The sequence below is a fragment of the Xiphophorus maculatus genome, chromosome 2 (genome assembly GCF_002775205.1).
Source record: "Xiphophorus maculatus strain JP 163 A chromosome 2, X_maculatus-5.0-male, whole genome shotgun sequence".
Classification (NCBI taxonomy): Eukaryota; Metazoa; Chordata; class Actinopteri; order Cyprinodontiformes; family Poeciliidae; genus Xiphophorus; species Xiphophorus maculatus.
The window spans coordinates 19,921,475-19,948,809 of NC_036444.1; the positions used below are offsets into that span (position 1 = coordinate 19,921,475).

Here is a 27,335-nt window from a genome sequence, read left to right on the forward strand (position 1 = left end):
CCAGTTCTTAGACATAGTCATTTTAAATCCCTGAAACATGAAAGAATTGCAAGATTATTACACGTCTTCGTCCCAAACTGCTTATCTTTTTAGACAATAGTGGGAAGAAAATCTGATTTTTCATTACTTGAACCAGTCAGAGCCGATTAACACTTATTGTATGCCATCTTAAGAAAACACAGTCCTGTGTTGATATCTGAGCAGATGGAGAAGTTCAAGCTGCATTGATTCAAATCAGCTGAACACAAATCCTTTGATTAGTGTAAACAGGAATTTAAGCACAGCTGTGGTCAGGTTTGCATGTAAAAGGATCAAAGGTCAATGCAGGATTCAACTAATGAGATTTATCTGTGGAAATCTTTACAAGCTCTTGCCATGTGCCAAATTCATGCTTTCTTATATTTGGTGGTATTTTGCCATTTAAAATAAAAATTACTTTTTAAGAAAATAATCTACTGACGACATGAATAGGGAAAATATATATTGACGAAAAATATAACAATATTAGCAACGATGAACTTGCAGTTGTGTTATTATGTTTTGACTGCAGCTCAACATATTTTGCAGCTCTAATACAAATATATCACTCCATATACAGCCAGAACCTCCCAAAAACAGACCTAATCCACTTCACTACAACAGTTGAAGAAAAGTAAATGAGGGGTTTGCATGGGATTAGTTTTTATTGCACAATTGGTGCACATTTTGAAGTTGCGTGTTTACTGAAACCTTATTTGTTTGGGTTTTTCTTTGGTTTGAGTCTGCAGTTGGCGATCACCACAGTTTAACTTGACTAAATTAGGCCAACGGGACATTCAGGTGACTCATAGCAGCCCAGTTTAATTTGCTCTAAATGTCAACTCGTGTTTTATTTTTAACTGCAAGTCAAAAGTTTGCTGCAAATTATCTCAATAGGAGGTAACCGTGGCAGCTACCGGTAATTGTTGTCATCTGAGGAGATTGTTGATAATGTTTTTGTCTCGATGTGCGCTCCACAACCGGCATGGTGAAGTGTGCTGAAGGTGTGAAGCCATGGTGTCCTAAAGTTATCCAGCAGTTTAGTCACATTAAAAATGAATACGGTGCAGTCATGTGAAACAAAAAACACCCCACAATATCTTTGTCTGAAGTTGTTTTTTTTTTTTACTTATCTCTGGAAAAGAAATCAATTCAGTTTCAGAAAAACATACACAGACACAAAATAAGTAAATACCAGCGTTTTACTCTTTAAACAAAAGATTTTAACAATTGTGTGTTCCAGCTGAGGAAAAAGCTCCCTCTGAAACAAAGTAGCATTCAAGGTGGATGCAGTGGATTTCCAGTGGACAGGCCCTGCTACAGTCCCTAACCATGACACGTCCACCTCCATGCTTAGCAGTGGATGTGAGGCTCTTTTCCTAGGTTGCTGTATTTACTTTATCCTAAACAGGTCCTCGGTTCTGGAGCTCAAATAATTCACCTCTCTCCAAAGAGCATGACTCTAGAAGTAGAGGTGGGTGGCTATGGACCTCAAGTTTTATTGCAATATTTTGAGGTAACAATAAAAGTGAAGATGAGAAGAAGTTATTACTTCTTTTTTTTAGGTAACTGTGTGGGTTTGTGACTGCATGACACAGCAATTATTGTCCCACAAACTCAAAAATTGCTCCTGAAAAACAAACCCACTTGCATTGTGCTTTTTTTGGGACAATATTCATATAAATAAATGTGATTTGTGTCACTAAAATGCACACAATTTATTGGTGTTTATTGATTTGATTTGACTTATTGGTTCATTCCAGACATGTCAACCGTTGCGTCGAACATATCCACATGTGAATCTGCATCTATGCATAAATCCAATGAGAATATTTGCTGATATTGTCAATGAACTAACAGTGGAGAAAATAGTAAAACAGACAATCCCAACAATATGGACAGTTTTGGAATTTATTGTGGCAACGATAAATCAACATTCTTATCATGAAACAGTGTTTCACAATAAATGATAAACGATTTGATCAATGCCTGTCCCCATCTGGAAGGTCTGCTCTTTGTCTAAATTTTTTTCTGAAAGCTGACACCCTTCATATGTTCTTAGAGAATACAGTTTTCTTTCTTTCACCTTCTACTAAAGTTAAATCTGTTTGGTTTCTTCCAGATTTGACTGATTTGCACTCTCATATTGGTTAGAGTCCAGTGGAGTTCCTGTCATGATATTTGAGTTTACATGGATACTCCTGTCAGCATCTTACAGTCTGCTTTCAGGGTGGACTTGCTGGGACAGCCAGATTTGGTCACGTTGTCAGTTATCCTAATTGTCCTCCACTAGTATATGATTTTATTTTATTTTTACAGTGAAATGGCTGGTTTTATATCTTTTGAGGCCTCTTTAAATCATATCTGCAGTCTTGTTTCTGAAGGTTTGACTGTTCTCAGGATCTCACCATGGCATTCCCTCTCGCTTTAATGCTTAGGAGCATCAAATTGAATGTTTAAGTGAACAGTAAACCTTCAAATTGCTACAATGTTTTATACATGTTGCTCCCGATGTGATACAGCGGTATGTTTTAGCCATTTTAAGTGGGATTAAAAGAGCACTATATGTAAATATACTCCAAGATGCACATGTTAAGTCAAAATTATTGTACTTAAGCTGAAACTGTTGCATCATTTTAGCCATTTAATTATTTAGTTTTATGATTAAGTCAATATTACTTTTATTTTTTACTCTGTGTTGTCATTAGTGTATAGTGCTTCTGTTAATCTTATTTTGCTCTGTCCACTTTATGCTGTGACAGCATAAATTTCCCACTTCTGGGACTAATAAATGATTATCTTATTTTGGGGCGTCCTACTTTATTCCTTATCAGAAATATAATTTTATTCCATTCATTTTGGATCATTGTTCATTTGTAAAACTCAAAATCCTCAGTATTTTTAATGTTTCTTGTGACTTTGTCATCAGAGGATCATACTGATTTCATTATTCGAATCAGAAGAAGCTGGCGGCGTTGTTTGTAATAAATCTGAAAGAGAATATTTAATGTAATCCGATTTATGTTAAACGCCAGAGGTGACGTGTTTGTCGTAAAAACCGCTACACAGGGCTTCATAAACCAGCATTAGGGTACCAAACCGGGAGCATTTTTGTTGAAAAGAGTTGTAGACAGGCGGACTGCAGAGCCCTGAGGGTTTGGAAACTTAACATTGGGAACGGCTAAAAGCTGTGTTTAATGGCGCGGAATAAACGTGGGTTGAATTCTGACGAGCGCAAATTGTAGGAACTAATCAATGAGGGACACATTTCCACTGAAGTCAAAACCAGGCCTGTTGTGTTCCTCCCAACATAAAACCAAGTGAACGCAACAGACGTTTTCAGCAATCTATTCTGTGAAAATGTGATTTTATTTTATTTTTTTCCCCACTCGGAATCAGATTAGTCAAGCTATTTATCTTTTATAATCAGAGAAACAGCAGAGTCTTTGTGCTTCCCAGGAATGAAACGTTTTTGGTTTGAAACCACAGATTGAACTTTGCCTGCTGGCGCCTCTGTGAAAAGCAGCGACCCCCCTCGGGCGTGCTGAGGAGAAAGGCTTCGTGTGCTGCTGCAGGAATCTGTCAGCTGCCTGTCATCGGAGCGTTTGTGGATCTGCCACTGCTTCGTGAAAGGAGCGGCGGTCAGTCAGAGTGAGGCTTGACCTTCCAGAACGCAGTGGCAGCACACAAATACATAAACTCCCAGATATTCCCTCAATTAGCTCCGGAGCCCCACATTCCTGACCTCCGCTCACACGTGCTTATTTGGGGCAGAGGTCAGTCATCTGACTTGCATGGTTCGTGCTCCTCCGCAGCCTTTAGCGATTTAAATTATTCATGTTGCAGAGATTGATCCGAAGCCACTTCTGTAAACAGAAAATAACCAGCCGTTTTTCCAGTGATCAGCAACACGGCCTGCAGAGGGAGGTTTATGGCTTGCATCCCGCTATTTAAACTCAGTCCCACAAACTCTTGTTCCTTTCTGAGCTCTTCCAGGAATGAAGCTCATGCTGCCTTCACTGCAGCTCAGTTCAGCCTGTTCTTCTCCTAACACCTTTAACACGCCTGACTCACGCTTACTTTACACTTCTTTAAGTAGATGAAGCACTTAATGCTCAGGCCAGCGTTTGTGACTGTCCTGAAGTTTGCAAGCAGAGCTGAAACAATTAATCGGATGAATTGTGATTAATAAATGCATGAAATAGTTAACTAATTTAATAATCAATTAATCATTAACTCGAGGGGAGACTCAAAAAAAAGATTATTTACATAAAAAAGGTGAAGCTAATCCAAAATTGTATAAAATATGTATACGTTTTGCATTAAAGATAAAACACCTTGGCCAAAACTAGTATTAGCTTTCACACAGTTTAAATTCACTAAATGAATGCTGTGTTGTTGCTCTTTAGGCAATCAAATGTTTGTCGTCTTATTTTTTAAAAATTAATTGAATGTTGTTTATTTGCATCCATAAATGTATTTGGTAACACTTTATTTGACGGGGTGACATTACACTGTCGTAAACATGATATAACACCTGTCATGAACATGAAGGAGTCTTTATGAATGTTGTCACAAAGTGTCATTCGGTAAATAATGACACTTATAATGGAAAGTTGCTTTAAATGTTGGCAATATTGACACGTCAATGCAAAGGTGACACTTTTAATAGACTTTCAGTGCAACTTTTAGAGCAACTTTGCATTAAACTTTGCATTTTATACCAAATGACACTTTATGACATCAGTCAGACATTCATAAGGACTCCTTTATGTTCATGACTGGTGTTATGTCTTGATTACGACAGTATCATGTATTTCTAATATCGTATTAAAAATATTTAAGTAGTTAGATGAAAAATCTGTAGAATGTGCCCATTTAAAAAAAATAATTTATTACTAAAATATTTGACAATTATTTCAATAATTAGTCTTGATTAATCCAAACTGTTTCAGCTCCGGTAATAACCTGTTTGTTACCAGCTCTTAAAATGAAATGGATAAGTTGATATTTGGTTAAACTGTCAACACAACGCCAGCCATGCTACCCATCAACTAACTGGAAAGCATTTTTGAAAAACAAGATTAATGTAAAGATGCTTAATCATAATGAAATGCAACACGTTTGTTAAAAACAAACCAAGCATATAAGCAGAAACACCTCGTTCCAGCTCTTTCGTACAGTATTGGTGGCTTTATGTTTTGGGTTTGTTTGCCAGCTACAGAAGTAACGTACTTTCAGTTTTAAGATTAACAGGTGTAGCTTGGCTAAAACTGAGTCATGCGACCAGATGAAGCAGCAGATCGACCACAGAGTGAGTGAAGTGTTACAATGACCCGAGTTCAAACCTCAGTCTGACTGAACTGCTGGGGTGGGTGGGTTACACTTAAAGCCTCTAATGGAAGACTGCTAGCAAGACTGTGAAGAAGTTTATGTTAGCAATATTATTTCTATTTGCTAAATGTCACAATAATCACTGCTTAGAGATAAAAAAAAAATATTTGGGAGAATTTCCTTACTGACTTGGGTAAAATGTTTTTTTTCATATTCTTCCTTAAACTTCTCACAATAATTCGCTGGAATTTGGCCCTTTTCTCCCGGCAGAAGTGTGTAACTTAGTCAGGTTTGTAGGCCGCTGACTCACACACGCCTTTCCAGATCTATCCACAAATGTGACTGAGACTAAAACATCGACTTTATTGCCCTTACGCCACTCTGTAACTAATGTTCTTGCATGCTAAGGGCCACTGTTCATTTGAAGACCCCTTTGTGCCCAAGCTTTTAGTTTCTGGCTGGTGTTTTGAGTTTTCTCTTCAAAATGTCCAAATTATGTTTTTTCCTCGTGAATTGCAAAAGTCCTCCCTGTAATAAAACACTCCCCTCAATATAATGCTGCCACCTCCGTACTTCGTAATATGGTGTTTTAAAAATTGCAGGTGTTACCATTTTTCCACTAAAGGTAACGGTGGTCATCTTGGCCAGATACTTCCATTCTAGTTTCTTTAGACTAAAGTATGTTTTTAAAAGTTAAGATTTTTGTTGAGTGCATTTGTAAACAATAGTTTGTCTTTTTGCTTATCTTTTCAAGTAATGACTTCCTCCATTTCAGCTCATGTCAGAACGCAACTTATTTTCCTGTGGAAAGTGTCACTCTCCACCCAGCTTCAGCCAACATCTTTCCAAGATATTTTGGTTTTAACTGTGTACATAGGCAACATGCTTTTCCTATATAACCAGGAAAACCATGTGTATGTTATTCCCTAGTGCTTATTAAATTCTATAGTATACGGTAATGTGAATTGTTGGAGGTTGTATTTATGTACTCATGACACCATACTAGCTTTATTTATAGAGCACATTAAACACCAACAAGACCAAGGTTTTGTTCACAAAAATACATGATGAATAGAAAACAACATATAAATATACCAAAAAATATATATGCTTTTACAATGTTTCCTTTTACTTTGAGCCGACTTTGTGTGTATTTATTACGTGATCACTTGCGCTCGACTTCATATTTTAGCAAGGCTGCTCTGCAGATTGTGGTAAAAGATATATTACTGCCATTCTTCAAACTTTATGATGTGGTAAAAATTAATTTCTGAAGGATGTGGGGAGATGTTAATTCATAGCTGTGCTTAAACTTTCTTTGCAGATATAGGTTCCAAACAGATGATGAACTGTTTTTAAAAAAAAGAGAGAGAGAGAGAATGACAAACAACTCCCAAAAGCAACAAATCTATAAATCTGAGTACAGTACTTTGCCTACATCTGTCATTTTGTTTTTTTGTTGAAGTATGATTTTTATTTATCAATTTCATCATTTAATTTGATTTGATCATTGTTCTAAGCCCGTTTGCGACTGATTACTCTGTATTCAGGCCTGCAGCGTTTTGGGAGCTGCAAACTCAGAGTCGGCATCAGAAAAGACACCAGTTCAAGCTCAGAAGCCTCATTACTGTTTGATGTGGCCATGCAGCGATGAGCTTTTCTTGCATTGCTGGCACGCTGCCTGTTGTTTTGCTGCCTTAAATCCACAAGTTTTTAGTTCTATTCAAATTGACGCTGGTTCACACACATTGAGAAATATATTTACTTTGGATATATATGACAAATACTACTTAATCTTATCCTCTCAGCTGACTGAAAGATGCAGCATCTCATATGTGCTTAATTAGTTTAAACTCACTTTTGGTTTGCTGCGGGAAAAGGACAGTTGGAGGCTTTTGTTTGAGTAATTAGGAGGAATAAAAAAGGCATTGATGAAATGGGGTTTTTTTTCTCTTGTGCCGACTCTGTTCACTGTCTGTTGGCGTCCTCGGATCCACAGGATCTGAAATTGTCTGCAAAGCCTCAAGAAGAGCTTGTCTGCTTTCTTTCCCATACATCCAAACATCTGATATTTATACCCACAAATATATTTGATTGGTCCACATTTTTGTGCCTCAACTATAAATGGATGCATTTTTGTTATTAGAAATTTCAGGAGGATCCCTTTGATCCTCAAGGTAATCCACCTTGTCCGTTTTGTTGGGAACCTGCCGGCGCTAAAGTACCATCAATCTGTGCTGTCAGCACAGACGGCAGTAATCTTCAACTGTCGGTGCTGCAGACAATGATAAATGTGATTATTTTTGTCCATAATCTGCTTTATAGTGTGTAGAAAGTTGACACACCCACACTGAAGTCCACTTTTTAGTCCACTAAATACGCTGATCTTTTAGAAAACGGAGTCATGTAATTAAATAAATGAGGTGGCGTAGTGTTGCAAAAGTGCCTCAGCATAAAGCGGTTACTAGTTTTTTTTTTAATTTTTAATTTTTTTTATTTTCAAATGCTCTCACTGAGGTTATATCGTAATGTAGCAGAGGGGACGGTGTGAATTTGTCTGAGTCCAGACCCCAGTTTTAGGGTGCATTCATACCAGACCTGATTATTCTGTTTTAATCAAACTTTAGCTCGCTTGCTTAGAAAGCATGTTTCATTTGTGGTGGTGTGAATGTCCAATCGAACTCTGATGCGGACCAAAAAGCGGACTCTGGTCTGCTTAAAAACCTAGGTCTCATTCAGGAGAAGTGAATTCTGGTGGGGTTTTTTTTACTGAAGCAGGGAGGCAATGTCAGCATTCTGACTGTTTTTTTTTAGGGAACTTTATATTACGGTGTATTGTTCTCAGCCATAACAGCAATATTAACATCGGACGTGGATTCTGATTCAAATTTTCATATCGGTGCAGCTCAGTCATCTATCCAATCAAGAAGATAATTACTTTACATGAAGATAATTAAGTTTGCTTTTTTTAATCTGGCAGAAAATCAAAATGGTCCTCACAATCTGCTATAGTTTAGACTTTTTACTCTTTAGGGTGAGCAAATGTTGCTGAATCAAAGCATTGTTCAGAGGGGATAGCACCGTTGGTGGATAGATGGATACTTTTGGAGAAGGAAAGAGAAGCTAGAGAAAAACCAGCGGTGAAAGCGTGTTGGGCCAAACCACAGGAGAATTTCTGGGCAGTTGGGGAGGAAAGTACAGAGGCCGGGGTCTGACTCAACGACTCACCGCTCTGTGAGCTATTATTTCACCCATTCCAGAAGATGATTACTTCTTGGTAAGCGGTGAAGAAGAGTAGTTTTACTGGTCGCTTTGAACCACAGCTCTTGCCACAACCAAATATGTGCCGAGTCAGACAGTCAGTCCTTCTCTGCCTCTGGATGTTGTCTTCCCTTTCTTCTGTCTATCCTTTGGCCGGCAGGCAGCGAGGTATAAATGGAAGCAGATGAGATGGCCTTATGGGATGCTGGTTGGCGTCTCTGGGGAATCCTCCTCCTCGCGCATTTATACAGAAGCATACAGGCAATACTGCATGCACAGATCGGCTGGCCCTCTGTGGATGGGCCTAATTAGAAGCAGAAGTGGAGCTGAGCAATCGGCCTGAAAGAACTAATGAGTTCATCAGACTGCAACAAAGCCAGAAAGACGGGCTGTTCCATCCAAATGCATTCAACCTCTTTTTAATGATCACAAAGGAATGATGGAGAGACTGAAGAGCTACTTCTGGCTGTAAAGACTTGGAAAGTTAGACCAAAGATTCTTTCATGTTTGAAAAGAGAGACTCAGTCTGTCAGGTACCTACTCCCAGGTAGACACAGAGAATATTGGTTAGTTACTTACTGGTCTTGAGTTATGCCTGAACAGAAACCAGTCGGTTTTAGCTCAGTGTCTACCTGGAGTAGTTGATCTAGCCAATGGGATGAAGCAGGTAGAAATGGCAAAATGTTCTCAGCTTTCAGGATTTGTAACATCTCTGCTTTTAAACAAGGCGCCGCTGATAGATTTGACTTATCTGACTACATAAAAGATTGCAGCTGCTTGGAGGCCTCATTGTTTAGACTAAAGGAGGCTGAATAAAAGCAGATGTAGAATGGTCCACGCGCTGCCAAAAAGTCACACAGCAGAGCTTTTACAAACTCTGCTGCAAAGCAAGACCATAATTACAGTTTACACAAGGGGCATGCAGAAGAGTATTCCAAGTCCCCACTTCTGTTATTCATTTCCCAGAATTGCTTTTTGTCTTTTAACAACAAATGTGCTTAATGATTACACCTAAAAGATTTGATAGAAAGTTAACCTATTTTAACCTGCTTCTTGCTGATGAAGTCATTATTTCCCCTGCAACATGCAACACACATTCTTCACTGCATGTTGTTTGCAGCCGGATTTTCTCTCTCTCCAAACTTCACATGCATGAGACCAAATGAGGCTAAATGCATGAGAAATCAAGCAGTTACTGAGTTCTGGCTTTTAGAGATTCTCTCTTTTTTCTTTTTTTTTTTTTAAGCGTAAAAGCTAAATGCAGTCTGATTAGCATTTTATGAAGGTAAAAATAACAACATGCTTGCATGATATGGCCTGCAATTTAATTTGTAGCTCCATGCACTGTGTACCAGTTTGCTATTTTCAGTTGTTTTTATGGATATAAAGATAAACAGCGATGTCTAGTTGATGATAGATGACTTGTTAATGAAGAAGAGCGGACTTCCTCATTAGCTGAGAGGCTGTCGGTGTAAGAAGCTGACCGAGTCGAGGAGGCACAGAGTGCCGTGTGCTTAGAGATGGAGACTGAGCGGCATAGCTGTTCGCCGATGATGGCTTGGAAATGACTACACTTTCTGCTACTGTTCACCCTTTGAAGGAAATTATGGCACATTTAAAGTTGTCGCAGACTGTTGTGTTTTGTTTTTTGACTGACTCCATGCAAACTCACTGAATCAGCTTAAAGTTTGATAGCTTAAAACTATGACTTCAGTGATGCCCTCTGGACACCAAAGAAACAATAGATTTAATATATAAACAACAGATTAACTACTTATTTATAATAAGACAAACTAAGCTAGTGAAGAGAGCAAGAAACTGAACATCTGGAAGTGAATAAAGCAGCTTAACAAAGAGGATGGATACACCAGTGCTTTTATTTTCTCTTTATTGACATGATTCATTGTGAAACTGGTTTAGTCAGTTAAAAAAAGAACTGTGTAGGAGAGGAACTTTAGCACTTAAAGATTCAAAAGGATATTTGCACCTACACACACAAACAAGATTTAGCATTGTTAGCAAATTTATTCTGTGGAAAATATAAAATACCCAAAGTTAACTAAAATATCAAATACAATAACTCTAGCTGGATTCTGACTGACAACTTTTTGTATCTCTATTTGTTTACACTGCTTTGAGTAAATGTTAGTAGCATTCAGACCTGGTGCAGACTTAATGTTATTAGTTCATTATTACACTCTGATTGTCTGTTTAAACTAGTAAAACCACAGATGGGAGAATGTCTATATACAGAAAGTGTCTCGTCTCAACATCTCTTCTTCAGTTCTGTTGATTAGTGACACCTTGATTTTACAGAACCACTCTCTTTCCTGTGAGCCTCACACGTAAACACAGGCATCCAGGAATGCTTTCACACTCACTCCCTCACTCTAAACCACTTGCGTCTGCAGAAACGCTCCCGTTTCTTGTTGGTGTGGGAGATGTGGTTAGGATGGTCGGCCTTGGCCCGTTTCCTCAGCGTAGCTCCCCGCCCAGTCTTGCGTTCTGAGTCATGCATAGAGTAATTTACACAGGAGCATGCAGGGGCTTAAACACACTGCAGCCTCCTCTGCTTCTGCAGATCTGTGATCAGACGTTTGACTTTGTTTTGATCAGGGGTGTAATGTGTTGCTTTTTGAGATCTTCTAGCCTACTTCATGTTGTTCTACAGGCTCCTGTTTATTGATATCTTGGTTGTACACATCCGGCAGGGACGATCGGCACCAAGTATGGCTTGTAAAAGTTTTATTTATTTTAAATAGTCACTGCTAATGCAGAATTTAACAAATTGGGATGTTTACATCCTCATACAGAGACAGGTTAGTTAGAATTTGTTTTAACTCTTTACATCCTAAGTGTGTTTTTCTCTGGTTAGAAACTCACCGCTCTCTTTAGGAAGCATAGACTCACAAGGAATATCTACGTTCAAGAATGACCTCATCTCCTCAGAGGGTCGTCTCAGGTTTCATACGAAGCAGACGGACTCATTGTCCAACTCAAACACACTCAGAAATGTTTCTGCTCTGTTTTCACCATCATCATACGAAGAGTATGAGAGCAGACGCAGGAGGAAACAATGGAGATAAAACCTTCATGTTTAGAAGGGAGAGAGGGGAATAACAGTGAGGCCGCCGTGGGGACGAGAGCCCACATGACCAAATTTGGAAAGCGAATCCATCACATCAGAGCAAAAGCCCCCCTTTTATTGTACAAACAGCCAACTGGCCAACCTCACATCTGTACTTGGTTTTCTTCTGGACTTGTTTCTCTTACACACTCGGCTCTAGATATAATTTTAGGAAAATGCAGCTGCAGATATTTCATTGTTCATTTGCGCACCGGGAAGTGGACTTGAAAGGGTTGAAAGGTTTTTAGTCTGCAGCCACTTTCCTCTGTAGTAACCAGCTGTCACTGGGTGGATCTGATCAAACCATAAATGCAGCCTTGGCTGTCTGTTGGCATTCATCAGATACATTTCTTTGTATTATGTTGAATAACTAAAGTGGCTATGCTACTCCTGAGATTTGTCCAAACTGATGTTCTTTCCATTTTCTTTCGAAAATCAGTCTTTCCACCAGAGATGGGTAATTCCTGTCCTTCAGGGTCTGCATGTTTTTAAAGTCTAACTGTTCTATTGTTTCGCTAACTCCTTGCTCCCTGCTGGGGCCTGCCTATGACTCATTCCTTGACGTCAGGTGTGTTCAAGCAGGGGAACACCTCAAACATGCACTACTACACGACTACTTGGCCTCTGGGATTCCAGATTTACTTTGCGTCGACGTACAGAATCAGTTTTGTGTGTCTAATTTGTTCATTTCCTGTGCTTGAAACCAAAATAGCTGCAGAACAAGTTCCATGTTGCTTTTTAGTTTGTTTTGGAAGAGTTTTTAGCCAATCACTGCTTTAGCCATGCTCAGGGTCTTCCATTTAAAGTCAATTTTACAGAGACTGTAAAATTGGAACCATTTATGAGGGTACAACAAATGTCCAGCTGTCTACTATGGCCAAGTTCATTTGGCCATAGCCCTTCACACCAGCGATTGTGTGAACATCTGGTGTGCGAACACCAGATGTCTTTACCACACAGCGATGGTAAAGACATCGCTGACTTCACCACATACTGGTGCTGCACGATTAGAAAAGTCTTACTGAAGTGTAATTTCAGAACTCATGTGGATACATTTTTTTCCCAGAAATTGGGAATAAATATCCATTTTAAAAATATATTAAGAACATAATATTTAGGGTTCTTTTTTACTGTTCCCCTCTTTCATATTATAGAATAGGAACCCACCCAAGTGATATGAACTGTACCTTTACTGAACTGTGTTTTTTTCCCTTTCACCCATCCTCAGTGAAGTACATCCGCGAGGTGTCTCCGCTCTTCAAGAAGCCGTCCCTGGTGGCTGACCTGCAGTGGGACGGCGTTCGCCCACAGTCCCCCAGCTACAGCGGCAGCGACGACTCTGGGTCACCCAAGCACAGCAGCTCATTGTCCTCGTCCAAAGACAGGAAGGTCATCAGCCTGAAGATGTGCTTCATCAGCAGAAACCTCACCATGCCTGATCTGGAGAACAGGTTTGCTGTCGTGCTGGGGCTGAAATAGCTGAGGTTGAGGGAGGGTCGGTGCGTCTGTGTGGGAGATGGGCTTGTGTGTCTCTCTTCTGTTCATTAGATTGGAATGTTTATTTTTGTTAAACATTACGGGCAAGACAACAAAAACCTCCTCTGAGCATGTTGATCTAAAACAGGAAGATTAATCAGACAGTGTTGCCTACTTTTGTGAAAAAAGTTGCTCCTGTCTGCTAGTCATTTAGTACATTGCCTAGAATTTTTTTAAATATTATTGGTCATTTAAATATATTCGTCTTAAAACAACAAAAAATATACAAACACATTAATATAGTTGGTAAAATAATAATAAAGGATATTTGGGCTAACTTTGTTTACTGCTGCAACCAAGTGGATCAGTGAAGATCACCTCTGTTAATAATTGCTGTTTGTCTAAGTCTTCCTCATAGTCATATTCATAATGATGTAAACTCAATCTGCAGTTATTCTGCAGTCTGAATAACAATTTACTCTGAACTAGAAGTGCTTTGATCGGAGATCCAATCTATGTTCTTTGTAAAACTTTTAACCTGATTTTAATCACTTTTGTTTTCTCTGCAAAAGCTAAAATCACCGAGGTTCACCTTTTTTTTTTTTTTTTTTTTCCCCGGCCTTCCCGCTGTTATTAAATATTTATATTAGTGGGAGAGCTGACGTCACACTGCGTGTGAAAGAGAGCAGTCACAAACTGGATGGAACTTTTTTTTTTTTTTCTTTACACAAAGACAAAATGATAACTTGACACTTTAAACTGCTTTCAGCATCCTTTGTTAGCGGTTAGCATGACTGGCACTGGTAGCGATTCGAATTGTGAACAGGAGTTTGCATTTATCCACAAACGAGAACTTTACTTTTAGTTGTCCAAACGGCTGGCAACATTTCCAAGTTTACATTTTGTATAACCGAGGCTGACAGTTCAGATGGATAAAATTGAGGAACAGAAGCAAGTAAAACAATAACTTCAAGAAGCATTTTTAAAACCATAATTTAAATTGAGTAATGTCTATTCATTCCTTACACTTAAGGAATTAATAGTAACATTCATTGTAACGTATTATGAATAGTAACCTAGTAACATTTTTAAAAACTTATATTTAGCATTTTTAATGAACTAAACAACATCAAATTATGCATATAGCTGTTTATCCCAGGTTACCTAAGCACAGTAAGCTTGAGAAAAACTAAAAGCTTTTAGCCGTCTTTTGAAATTCCTCTACTCCTCTATAGTTAAACCAAACTTCATTAAATATAAGCATTCTTATGACAAAGCAGTTGATGGTGGATAAGGCAGCAAGATTTTTTTCTTCTTCTTGATTTTAACTCATTAAACTACAGTAAGCTTCTTTCAGGAACGGCGTTCTTTTGCTGGTTTATGGTAGGAACTGAATGTTCCTCCAGTTTTTCAGACAGAGCTCAAAATAATTGAATAAAATCACATTTGACATGAAAGTTTATGGCAAAAAGTTGAGGAAATGTTTTCTGGGACCTAACTAGAAAACAAAATTTGATCTATAAACTAAAACGCTAATTTGTTTCAGTTTCGCTCAACATTATTTACAGTTTTTATTTTTTCCCCAAATAGTAAACTTCTCCTGTTCCATGCAGGCTGCTGGAGCTGCACTCCCCAGACGGCCAGCACACCGTGGTGCTGCGCTGTAAAGACGGAGCCACAGCCAACTCCTGGTTCACTGCCATACACACCAACATAGCCGCTCTCCTGCCGCAGACGCTGGCACACATCAACGCCTACCTGGGGGCCTCGTCTGCAGCCACCACACACCCCCACCTTAAACACATTGGCTGGCTGGCTGAACAGGTACGCAGAAACTACTCTTAAAAAAAAAAACAACCAAAAAAACAGACGGTCGTTTTACTTAATATGTGAATTACTGAAGGGAAATTAAATAGACAGACATTTTTAGTGGTTTATGTATTCCTTCCATTAGTATTTTTATTTTTATTTCCTCTTTTTCCACCCGTGCTTTTCTTAAGAATCAAGTTTATTTTTCCTGATTAAATCTGTGGAGTTCATAAAGGATAAATTTACCCACTGGGATCTAAATGTGCCATAAAGTGAAATGAATCACTGCAGGCTCAATGACATCTCTGTAAAAGACATTTGTTAAAAACACGCTCTGTGAAATGCCAAGTAGGGCTGAAACTATTCATAGAGAAACTCAAATGATTTATAAAACAAATCCTCAAGGGAAGAGTTTTGATTTGGCGCTTCGTTGAATCTGTGTCCCTCTGTATTTCTCAGTGGTCATTGTGTAACGCCATCTGGCACAAAATGGTCTCATGCTAAATTACGAGCAATGAAGGAAGATCACAAAATGGAAGAAAAACGCTGCACCTTGGGATCATATCAAAATAAAGGAAAAATGTGCATTCTCCTGTATAACTAGATTCAATAATCAGATTTTCCTTTGCAAGGGCTGTTGATAATTTGCGTAAACTTTATTTAGATTCAACAAATGTAGTTAAGAAACTTTATAAAGATAACATTATCCCCATTCATGCCTCAAAGCACATTCCCTTAGCTTTGTCCTCTCTATTCTGATTCACACAATAAACTTGATATGTACCTGGTTCACTGTTTTAAAATTAGGTTTCCATCAAATGTGACAATATAAATAGATTTATATTGTATTGCTTCCTGGAACTTTGAACAAGTTTTTTCAAAGTAAATTCAGTTTCCTGTGCTTAAAAAGAATCTGTTGAACACTAAATTTGATTTTCAAAGATGCAAAATGTGTGTTTTCATTATTTTAGGTTGAATTTGCATATAAAATATGTACCTAGATAACAATAACAGCAAGACATTTTTGTAAAGATACACTGAGCATAATTTAGTGGCTGAAAATCTTTTTTTTTTTGTTTAGTCTGCTGATATGATACAATTTCTCTTTTACAAAGTTAAATTTGTGATTCTGTTGGACTAGTGTTAATTATTTAGTTAAAGAAAAAGGGTGATGTCACACTGTGTGTGTGAGAGAACACACACATATTTAACACTTTAAATTGGGTTTTACTATTTTAAGTTGCAAGACAAAAGCATTGTGAAGTTCACCTTTTAAAGTCTCTTTAGTTTCCTGTATTGGGGATTAGCACTGTTTGCTTGAATAGCCTTACTCAATCAGCAGTCGGCGTGTTTGTGTGAGGGCGTGTGGGTGTGTGTGTGTGTGTGTGTGTGTGTGTGTGTCCCTTAGAGAGTGAAGATCTTCTAACTTTTAAATCTACAAAAGACCGGCAATATTTTCTGATCCACCGTGTTCCACCACAGATAGAGATTGAAAGCTATAAAGGATAAAACATCGTTTATGAGTTTTTAAACTACAGGCCATGTGCTCATCTTAATTTTTGACTCCTCACATCTCTGTTATGAGTGGAGTCACTTTTTGCTTTCAAAAAGATTTGTCAACAGTAGTATTTCAGTCTAGTTTTTAGGTTTCAAACATTACCACCCTGACCTCAAACATACAGGCTGGCTCTATTGCAGTAATGCAACATGCACAGGAAGTGCATGTTTTCTCAAAAACACACAAGCACCCTAAATTCTAACATGCCAACCAAATCGGGACTTGTTCTGAAATCACTCACAGGAATGAAACGCTGATTCATATCTCTTCACTTTGAACTGTTCATTCAGGCGCTGGTTGAATGGATTCATGTGTTGCCGTGCTTATCTTGGCAGGAGTAAAACAGGAAATACAGATGGAAGTTTCTGTTGTGTTACGCTATTTCCTGTGAAGCCCACTTATTCACAGCAGGAACTTTCTCAATCGCACCGTCTGGTTTGATGTCGTTCAGTCACGACTCAGTTAAAGCAAAGAAGAAAAGATAAAATGCTCCATTTTCTTTTCTTCCCCAGAGCTCTGTCAAGATTCAGGTCAGATTGTGAGCTGCTGAACTCCACTGCTACATCAACATATCTTTACCTTGTCAGCACTGCATAATTATCACACTAAAATTCACATACACAGTGTTTTTGAGGCAGGGATGGGTCTTTCTGAGGCGTCGGTTTGATGGGTTTTAAATCTTAAAGATACATTTTTAGTGGCATTTGACTCAAGGGGAGTTGACTTATTGTTTATTTGTTTTTTATTGTTGCATTACAAAAACTGTTGTTTACACAACTAATACATTAATTTAGAGGGAAAGCATTGCATAGCAGCAATTTTGGACACCACGCCTTTTCTCTGTGACAAAAAACTGTCTAATACAATACTAATACAACCAAGCCATTTATAGTGGCTTGCAAACATATTCATACCCCTTTAACCTTTCCATATTTTGTCACTTTACAGCCACAAACATAAACATATTTCATTGCAGTTTAATATGAAAGACCAATAAAAAAAAGTGGTATACAATTGTGAAGTAAAAAGAAAAAGAATTGCGTGATACAAAATAAAAAACTGAAAAGTGTGTAGGTTTGTAATGTGACACAATCTGGAGAAGTTCGAAGAGTATGAATACTTTAGCAAGCCACTGTATTTATTTATTAAACTTTCATCCCCAGATGGCCAGGCAATTGTTAGGAAAAAGTACTTTATTGTTAATTTTGTTTATCTCAATACGCATAAAACATTTATAACACATTTGCATCTTAAACAATACACAAACACACATGTGAAATCCACAAGATACAGTTTATTTCCACCCGTTTGATCAAGAAAAAACTCATTTTAAAATATGCAACAAGTTTGCTAAGATAACAAACATTATGACATCAACTTATGATTAAATTTTATAGAAGTTCATATTGTGACTGACATGAAAGGGGTCCAATATTTGAGTTGGTGTCTGAAAAAGTTCTATAAAAATGTTATTTATTGTTAATATTTGTTTCACTTTAGAAACAGAAGCACCTTGCAGAACCGCAAAGGTGAAAACAAAGCACATGTATGATTACCAGCTACGCTGAGGTAAAAAAAAAAAAAAGTAAAATATTAAGCTCACTCTGAGGTCAAAAGAGTCTGTTACTAATACACTGCAGCTCTGACCCCACAGAACCGTGATTCACTTTGAAATGAACCGTTCCGTGTGAAACGACTAAATCCTCTTCCTCACTCTGCATCACTTTCATTCCATCCAGATTCCACAGGAAAGCCTTCAAAATTAAATAAGTGTCCGTTTTGATCAGCTTCGATTCCTCTTCTTGAATTGATATCGCAGATTCAGCTGGAAGGCGGACGGCAGCAGTTCAGGCCGGTCGTCATGGCGCTGACGGAAAAAGACATCCTGCTGTTTGACTCGGTGCCGTGGAGCAGAGAGTCCTGGTCCATGCCTCTGCTCACACACCCGCTGCTCGCCACCAGGTAAAGACGGGTGCTGCAGCTGCACATGTTCTTCCTTTAAGGGTTTTTAATGTCTTGCATTCAGATGCTATGAGTAAACCTTCAGGTGCTGATGGTGCATTGCATTATGCTGCATTATATACAACAAATGTGTATATTACGTCAGGATATGTGAATATTACGTCAGGATGGATTCGCTGGGACAATTACCAGCAGACAATAAGTACATTTTCCTAACTTAATTACCATAATCATTGTTTGCAGAGCAAAGATATTTAAGCAAACATTTAAAAACACATAAAACACCTTTTCTCTTTTTTTCTGCCTTTTTTTCCCAACTTTACTTGGTTCTTATTTCCTTTTTTTTTTTCTCCTTTTTTTAGTGTCTTTTTTTTCCTGCTGACTGTTTTTTTGGAGATCAAATTTCTGCACCTGTTAGTTCTCTTAAAAACTTAGAAGAAATGTTATTTATATGGCATTCAAAGTGTGTTATATCGTTCTGTATCTTTTTTATATATATATATATTTTTTTTCTCCCCTCCAGGAGGTCTTTTGTGGGCTCTAGTGTTCCTTATATGAAAGTAGGCTGACAGGAAAGGGGGAGGGAGAGAGGGGAAGACATGCGGGAAATATCGCCGGGTCCGGGAATCAAACCCTCGACGGCCGCGTTGAGGACTCGAGGCCTCCAAACGTGGGTTGCGCTATCCCCTACGCCACCACGACATGCCCTCAATTTTATATTTTTTAATACAAACTATTAATTAGTCATATTTCAGAATTTAAAGAAGATTATTTATTGTTTATATTATATAAAGTCAAACACATGATGCTAATAAAAGCAGCAAATTCTATGATGGACCTACTACGGTTGTTTTGGTTTCTACTGGTATTTTTTAAAGGTCTATATGTTTATATTCATGTTAAATGTTTTTTTTTCTTTTTTGGTTATCTGTAAATCAGCAGATCAGCAATCTTTTTGTTGCAGCTTTTCTGTCTTTACTACTTCCCTTTAATTTTCAGTCGTGAGTGGTGAGTATCTACAAGTTTCCCGATGCTCACATGATTTTCTCTGAAAAGCAGAACTCTGCTCTGACTCTCTGACTCTACTTATATATATCGACTTAATATGCAAGTTGATATATTAATGGTAGTTTGCTGATTGGCTTTCCTTCTGTAAAACGTTTTTGTAAACATTTTTTATGCATCTTGTTTCCCTGAATTTCAAGTGGATCACAGCCACAATTACAGCTGTGACTCACTGATTGACGAAGGTCAAATTTATTTATACCGCACATTTGTAAACGTGTGTGGTATAAATAAATTTGTGGTATTGCCCAGAGTGCTGTACAGAAAGTACAAAAATGACAGCAAACATAGTTTCCCCCCCCCCACATATTTCAAACAGTTTTTTTGTCACAGAGAAAAGGCGTGGTGTCCAAAATTGTTGCTCTGCAATGCTTTCCCTCTAAATAAATGTATTAGTTGTGTAAACAACTGTTTTTGCCTGGTTTCCTCAGCTGACTGTCTTTAGGGTTGTACATTTTTTCAGTTCTTAATGTGAAAAGCTAATCAAAACCAGAGACTCGGCTACAAATCAGGTGCAAATGGTTTAAGACAAATAATAATAATAAAAAAACACATTAGTTTCAAAGCATCAGCCTTACATCTTGCAGGAAGAGAGGCTGGATTATGGTTGGATGATCTGTTTAGCTTAGAAGAAACCCCTCAGCTGTAAATAGTTCAGGGTCAATTTAAAACATAAACAAGAGATGTGCAAATGTCAATATTTCATCCGTCTTGTGAAGACGCGTCTTTCCTTCTCTCTCACTCTTCTTACCTGTTCTACGTTTCTGTCTTCAGACTGGTTCACTCCGGCAGCGCCAGGGGTTCTCCGTCCCACGGCTCAGACCTGGTGTTCGCCACTCGGACCGGCACCGGGCGCGGCATCGAGTCGCACGTCTTCAGAGTGGAGACTCACTGGGACCTGTCCACGTGGACGCGCGCTCTCGTTCAGGGGGTGCATGCCGCAGCCGAGCTCATCAAGGAGGTCTCCATCGGTGAGGCTGACTTCCTGTAGAGTGTAAAATATCTGGAGTAGAGCTGCACAATATCGCAAATTTACCTTAATTGTTGTACTGCTGCTTTGACTGCAAAAAATGTCAGCTAATTATTCAAGTAACATGCATTTTGTTATAGAGCCAGCATCTGATTCTGCTGAAGGTTTCTTATTGTTAAAGGGGAGTTTTCCTCTCCTCTGTCGCCACATAAAATAGAAAACTTTTCAACAAATTTTAAATGTAAACGTATTGCTTTGCTTAATAACTAGGATTGATTTGAATGTATGTGACTGAGTAGGAATCTGCCTGAATGGTTGGAATGATTTGAGATGATATTGGTTCTGAACTGGCTTTACGGATGTATTGCTTCAGTCAGATTGATTAAGAAGTCTAAGAAAATATGGACATTTTCAAGGTAAAGATCAGAGGAGAAATTGGCATATTTCCATTTCTAGATTTGATTTTATTGATCCATCTTAAAATTTGCACTTGTGGATCACCTCATAACAGAAACTTCTACCTTTCAAACCTCAGAAACGCCTCAGAATCACTTTTCAGATTTAGAGACTCGTTTATCTCGGCGTACTCGTGTTGCACAGAGTCTGGTTGAGGTTATGTGAGACAGCTGACCTGTTTGCTGTAGCGTGATGATCTTTAACCACAGGATGTGGGTTCTTCTTTCTGTATGATGTCGTTATTCTAGTCTGTGGTTAACTGAAATGCTGTTTTTAGGATAACATACATGTTTAGATTTTTTTTAAAGTCACAAATTATTGATTAGTCGTCTTCACATAAAATAGTCTGAACAGGAAGCGTCTGACAGCAGCTGTCCCACAAAGGTTTATCGCAGCTCAGAGAAAGAGCAGCTTTGTGTCGGGAAAAGCACAAGCGGGAGCCAGGAGAAGGGAATGTTTTTGCTCCAAGCAGAACAATAGCTGCCTGTCGGAACAGTAATGGAGAGACTCTGACTTTTTTTTTTAAATGCTCCTTCCTCGTCCAGTTGCTACACAAACACATGGCTGTGCAGATACATTCTTGTCACTGGAGTGTTACACAGTGAAATGCTTTTGGATCCAATGAGTTGTGTCTGGACAGGGTGGTCTGGGTTTTACATAGAAAATAAACTCTTTTGGGGGGTGGCTTTAGTTAAATTTTCAATATTTGAATATGTCTGACATTAATTTAGACTAAACATTTCCTGTTGTATGTCAAGGCCACCAAATTTGACAATCGGAACATTTCTTTCAAATATCATCCAGATTACATTCCCTCAGTATTTGGTATAATAGCTTTTGAGAGTGATTAACTATGATCAAAGGTTTTGGTTATACTCACACAGTAGTTAGGTGGCATTTTTGCCCATTGCTCCTGAGTCAGGTTTGTGGACCCCCTTTCTCTCACACATACCTTTTCAGCTCGGCTCACAAATATTCTATTGGACCGAAGTTAAAGGTTTGTGATTCAACATGTTGAGGTTTTTGTTGTGCTTAAGCTACTTTGTAGCTAACTTGGAGGTATGCTTATGGTCTTTATAAAGTGTGTGTATATTCAACTGATCTATGGATCAATAATGTATTGATCCAAAATGTAAAAAATTTCTGGAATTTGTAATTGGTGCTGATCAAAGTGAATTGAGACATTTTCTTGTGTTTGACCTTACTGTTTTCTGACAGGTTGCACGTTGAATAGACAGGACGTCCGGCTCACGCTGCACTACGAAAAGGGCTTTACTATTACCAGGGAGCCAGCTGACCAAACAGGGGGCGCTGTTCTCTTCAGGTACCCCTACGAAAAGCTCAAAATGTCCGCCGACGATGGAATACGCAATCTTTACCTTGACTTTGGTGGTCCAGAGGGAGAAATGGTGAGTTATATAAACATTAACAATTTTCCTGATCTGTTTCAATGTAGTACACCAATAAAACGTAGAACTTGAAATCTTTGTTTTAAAATTGAATAAAAAAATTTTAACACGTAAAATATAATTTCCTTCCTAACATAGCTGCTTCATTTCAGAGCAGATAACCTATTAATAAAGGCCCATTGTACCTTAACATCCCTGTCTTTATTTGTCCCATCTGTTCTGTGCTATTGTCCTCTTGTTGTTTTTGTTTTAACGTCTTACTCACTGCCTTCCTTCCTCCCCGCAGGTGTTCGACCTCCACTCAGGTCCAAAGCCGGTGGTCTTCGTCCTCCACTCCTTCCTGTCAGCCAAGCTCACCCGCATGGGCCTTCTGACGTGAACTAGCTGACTCACTTCAGCCACAGACGGAAGGATTTACGTTTCACAGCCGATTTTATGTTTATTTTTTCCCCACTTTCTCGACTCACGGTTGAGGTTAGGCCTGCCGGCGGCGCTGCAGGGAAAGTTTAAAGCACGAGTCGTTTTGTTGATTGTCTCAGAAATGTGCCTTCCAGCTCCCCCTCTCAGCCTCTCGTAATCATGTGCGCTGCAAAGTTGATGTAAAAGGAAGGAGCGTTTCGCTTTGGGTCGGGAGGATTAAGGAAGCTACTTCAACGTGCAAAAAGTAGGAGTTGATCAAATCTCTTCACATTCCACACAGCAAAGTTTAAACCTGGTTGTAGTGGGCTGATGTAAAAGACCGCAGCACTAGAGGTTTTACTGAAAACCTCAGTCAGGAGGGCTTTTGTAGATACAAAACAGAGTTAAGCACAACCTAGTCGATTTTCCCTGTTTTTACTCTGCCTATCATTCCATTACAGCCTTCCCATGCAGCTGGGCTCTTTTTAACTCGTGTTTGTCTTTGTGTCAGCCTGTGCTAGGAAGGTGTTTTAGAGTCGCAGTGCAGTCACCTGAGCAGAGATGGTGCGAACGGTGTGGCTCCATACTACAAGCTAGAGACGGTGTGACCGCACGTCATCCCCAACTGCTGTTTGTAATCAGGATCGCCAGCTGTGCCTTTTTAACTTGTAGTCAATGACACTCTTTATAAGGTTTCCTTTTATACTCCACGTTATAAGAGCTTTGATCATGCACAAGCAATAGTATTGCTCTGGTAGTTAAACCATGTTACTGTGTTTTATAAGTGTATATCTTTCCCATGAAAGCATGACTCTTATCAACTATCAGATTATAAGTTACTTCTCCTTTCAGCTACAACTCCCCCTTTTCCCCATTCTGTTTATTTATCCAAGTTGCTTAAAATTACCTCTTTTTCCCCCCTCCTTCTCTACTACAACTTCTGCAGCGAGTTATGGTATAAAAACTTGTCCAACAGGCATGCCATCATGTGACAGAGGTATGAATGTATTTCAAGAGCCGCTTCATTCTTCTTTAAACCTATTTTAAACTTTTCTTTACTTTTCCCTCGACAAAGATCATCCAAACAAGCTCTCTTATTTTGTAAGGTGGCAAAAGATTTTGCAAGCTTGTCACACGACAAACGTTGGTCACATTTCACACCACCAACTGCGAAATTCACTGATTTTTCCATCAACACAAAAAATATCTACTTAAAAAAAAAAAGCAGTTTTCAGGATGAATCACCTCAAAGTTTATATTGAAAATAATTGAAACTACAGCCTTGTTGCTGATTATTAATAAATTCATATCAGGCTTGTCCCTAAATAACCTCAGTTTTAAAAGTGTGTTTTCAAATACAGCAAAAAAAGTCATCAGATTAACAGCTCATATGACTGTCTTTGTGTAATTGTAAAAAGGACATGTTTCTCTAAAATTAACTGTTTAAAAAGATACATAATTTTTATTGCTCTCATAAAAACAAGAGAAAAACAGATACTGATCTTAACTGTAAATGTACTTTAAATAAATTGCTAGTCTCCTATGTTATTTTGAAATATAACATACTGGTTTACTTATGTTATATAGACCATATAAAGTTGCCTAACCTGACAAATAGGAGTTTTTCTACAGAGTTTATCATTCATGCTAAGCTAGGCTAGTTCAACTAGAAGTTACGTTTTGCTTTTAGCAGGACCTTTTATTTGATCTAAATTTTGATCAAAGCCATAAACGTTTTTAAAGACTTTTACTCTGTTATGCAATTTAAATTTGAATCATTTCCAAAAAAAAAAAAAAGAACATTTAAAAGTTCTTATCACTTAATTGTAAAAATCTCATTTAAAAAGATAATGTAGCATCAGTCAAGCTATTGCTCGACTGAATGCTAGCTGAACCTAGCTTTGAGCAGATTTTAAACTTATACTAGTTCCTGTTCAAAGTGTGTTTAATTTGGGTATTATAGTCCTCAACTTAAAATCCTTATAAAATTAGGACAATATGACATACAACACAATATTAAAACAATCTAGACTTGAGCAACATGCTCTGAATAAAGCTTTGTCACCATTTTTTATACTTGCAATATTATAACAACAACTGTTGATGTCCAAAGGCTTTGTGGTCTTTTAGTTTGTAAATTAGGATAAGGACATGCTAAAGACAGTGAGATGGGATTGAAAAGGTTTGGAGACGAGCTTAATCAATGGTGGCAAGGTGTACAAATTTTGTATAATTGTCATTTACACACAGGCATCATCTGGGACTGGTTCATGTTTCTGAAGTTCCCCCTCAGTGTAGCCTCAGTTCTTTTAGACCTCAGACAATGTCCCATTGTGTCCACTGACTGTGCACCGCAGGAAAACAAGATAAACCTCTCTGTTCTCAGAACGAGGTCTGTCCGGCCTGTCTGACCTCCATACTGTAGGAAAACAGCATTTTTAGAAAGTGAAAACACATTTCTGTCCAGTTCCTTTTTGAACAGTTTAAGCGTTATTCAAAACAAGTTCATGTTAACGGTGTTTAAGCAGAAGTAGACTCTACTTCATTTACTCCACTCAGCATAAATGAGAGGAATGATTCCTGCTACATTGTTGAGCATACAGTAGAGATTGTTCTTGAGGCTGTTGATGTTACGTCTGCTTATATAGCTCTGACCTTATAATTGTGTTAATTTACTCAATAAGCTTCAGGTTTTCCTGTTTTTAATTGATGCACTCCCCTGGCAAAACCCTTTAAACCTTTGAATGTACACTTTAACCTTCCTCTTTTTTTCTTCTTATGAAACCATGGCATTCCTGTCTATGCAAATTAACGCTTCAAAGAAAGGGTTTTATTAAACCAAAGGTATTATCTGTGGCAGCTTGCGTCCTACACAATCATAAGACTGAAAAAAATACTGTGCTGCTGCAGCAACTTGTCATATGCAAAGTATTTTAGATACCCTTCCAAAATACAGTATACAATGTACAATACCAATGTAGTTACTTTATGTGTAAATATCAATAAAACTGTAAATTGAATGTTTTTCTCTCGTTTTCTTGTGGTTTTTGATTTCACTCTGTAATTGGAGTTCATTTGAGACGTTTGTTCAACTTTAGTTGCTTAACTAGAAGCCTGTTCCACCTTGTGAGAGGTTGCTCATACGTACAGGGTAGAGCTTTTCTAAAGTTTTCAGATCACTTGAAGGTTTTCACATTTAAAAAGTACCTTAGTCCACATAATGGACTGTGGCAAAATTCTAACTTCTCATGAGCTTCTTTCTTATTTATGCTCTCCTTGCTCTGCCTGTTTGCACCACCCATCCAGACATTTCCCATCGAAAACTCATGAGGAGTGACTTTCCTCCATCCAGGTCTTGTGCAGGTCAAAGGTCAGGAAAAGGTTAGCTAATATTAATGGTGACCCCACATATCCTGGACACAAACTGTTTAGAAACAGACCAGAAAGGCGGCTGAACACTTAACAGTCTGAGAACCCAGATTGATACCATGCAAATTTTCACCAATGAAATCTGGTCTTACCCTTTGTGAAAATAGTGCATATATATTTTATATTTCAGATGTCTGAGAGCAAAACAGAGGTGTAGTCGAATTCCTTTTTTTGTGTGTGCACAAGGTTGGCAAATAAAGATGATTCTGTTTTTCTTAGCGCAGCACAAGAGGTTCCTGCACAAAGACTGGATAAAACCTGGAGCGTAAATGACAAGTACAGCGATAATTCTACACTTGCAAAACAGTACATGTTGGTAATTTCAGATTTAGTGGCTTGTCCAAGGGATCTCACAAGATGTGGTGGAAGGTAGCCGTTAATGCGGCTACCACTTGCCACATAGCTGTGCTGAAAAGCTGTTAAAGCTAAAGGCCTTTAAAAATACTTAAACCCTGAAGAACATGCTTTACTCTAAATTTTGTGTTGGTGGACGATAAAAAAACATTTGCACACTGCTACATATTTAATGTATTACATTTTATGCATTAGATATGTTTAACTTTTTTTTTGTTACTTTTTAAAATTATTATTGTATATTTGTGTTTCTATGGAGATCTTCGGTTTATGCTTTCCATGCAGCACAGACCGCTGCAGAAGATTTTTTTTTTTTCGGCCAACAGCCATCACTATCTTCAATAACTCTTTGAAGAATTTAAATTAATGAGTTACAACAACATTTAATTTCCCTTTGGGATTAATGAAATATTTTTGATCAGTTTAAATTGAGTGTAGTACCCAAGATTCAACGCTAGGTGGCAGTAACTTAACTGACCTTGGCAGCTATCAAGTTGGCTTTAATTAACCGGATCTAATGATTCCTTGCCTTCAAATTACCCACATATTATTACCAACATCTTTATCGCTGGTATTACTGTGTACATTAGCGCTAGTATTTTTTTTTTCAACAAAATGTACCAAACTGTCCAAAGATGTTTTTCTTTAAAAAGAGCTACCACCGTTTGGAGGCTTTTCTGTAGCGCTTTGGAAACTTGAACCGGAAGC

The 27,335-nt window shown here is 38.2% G+C and overlaps 1 protein-coding gene across 1 annotated transcript in view; it reads left to right on the top strand.

Annotated features, from left to right (window-relative positions):
* sntb2 (syntrophin beta 2) overlaps positions 1-25,868 on the top strand; it is a 28,524-nt gene extending 2,656 nt beyond the window's left edge. The window contains exons 2-7 of the mRNA XM_014473805.2: positions 12,969-13,191; positions 14,830-15,040; positions 18,403-18,545; positions 20,385-20,581; positions 22,255-22,445; positions 22,732-25,868. Of these exons, the coding sequence (XP_014329291.1) occupies positions 12,969-13,191; positions 14,830-15,040; positions 18,403-18,545; positions 20,385-20,581; positions 22,255-22,445; positions 22,732-22,824 (1,058 nt within the window). The 3' untranslated portion in view covers positions 22,825-25,868. The remainder of the gene's footprint in view (positions 1-12,968; positions 13,192-14,829; positions 15,041-18,402; positions 18,546-20,384; positions 20,582-22,254; positions 22,446-22,731) is intronic.
* The last annotated feature ends 1,467 nt before the right edge of the window (positions 25,869-27,335 follow it).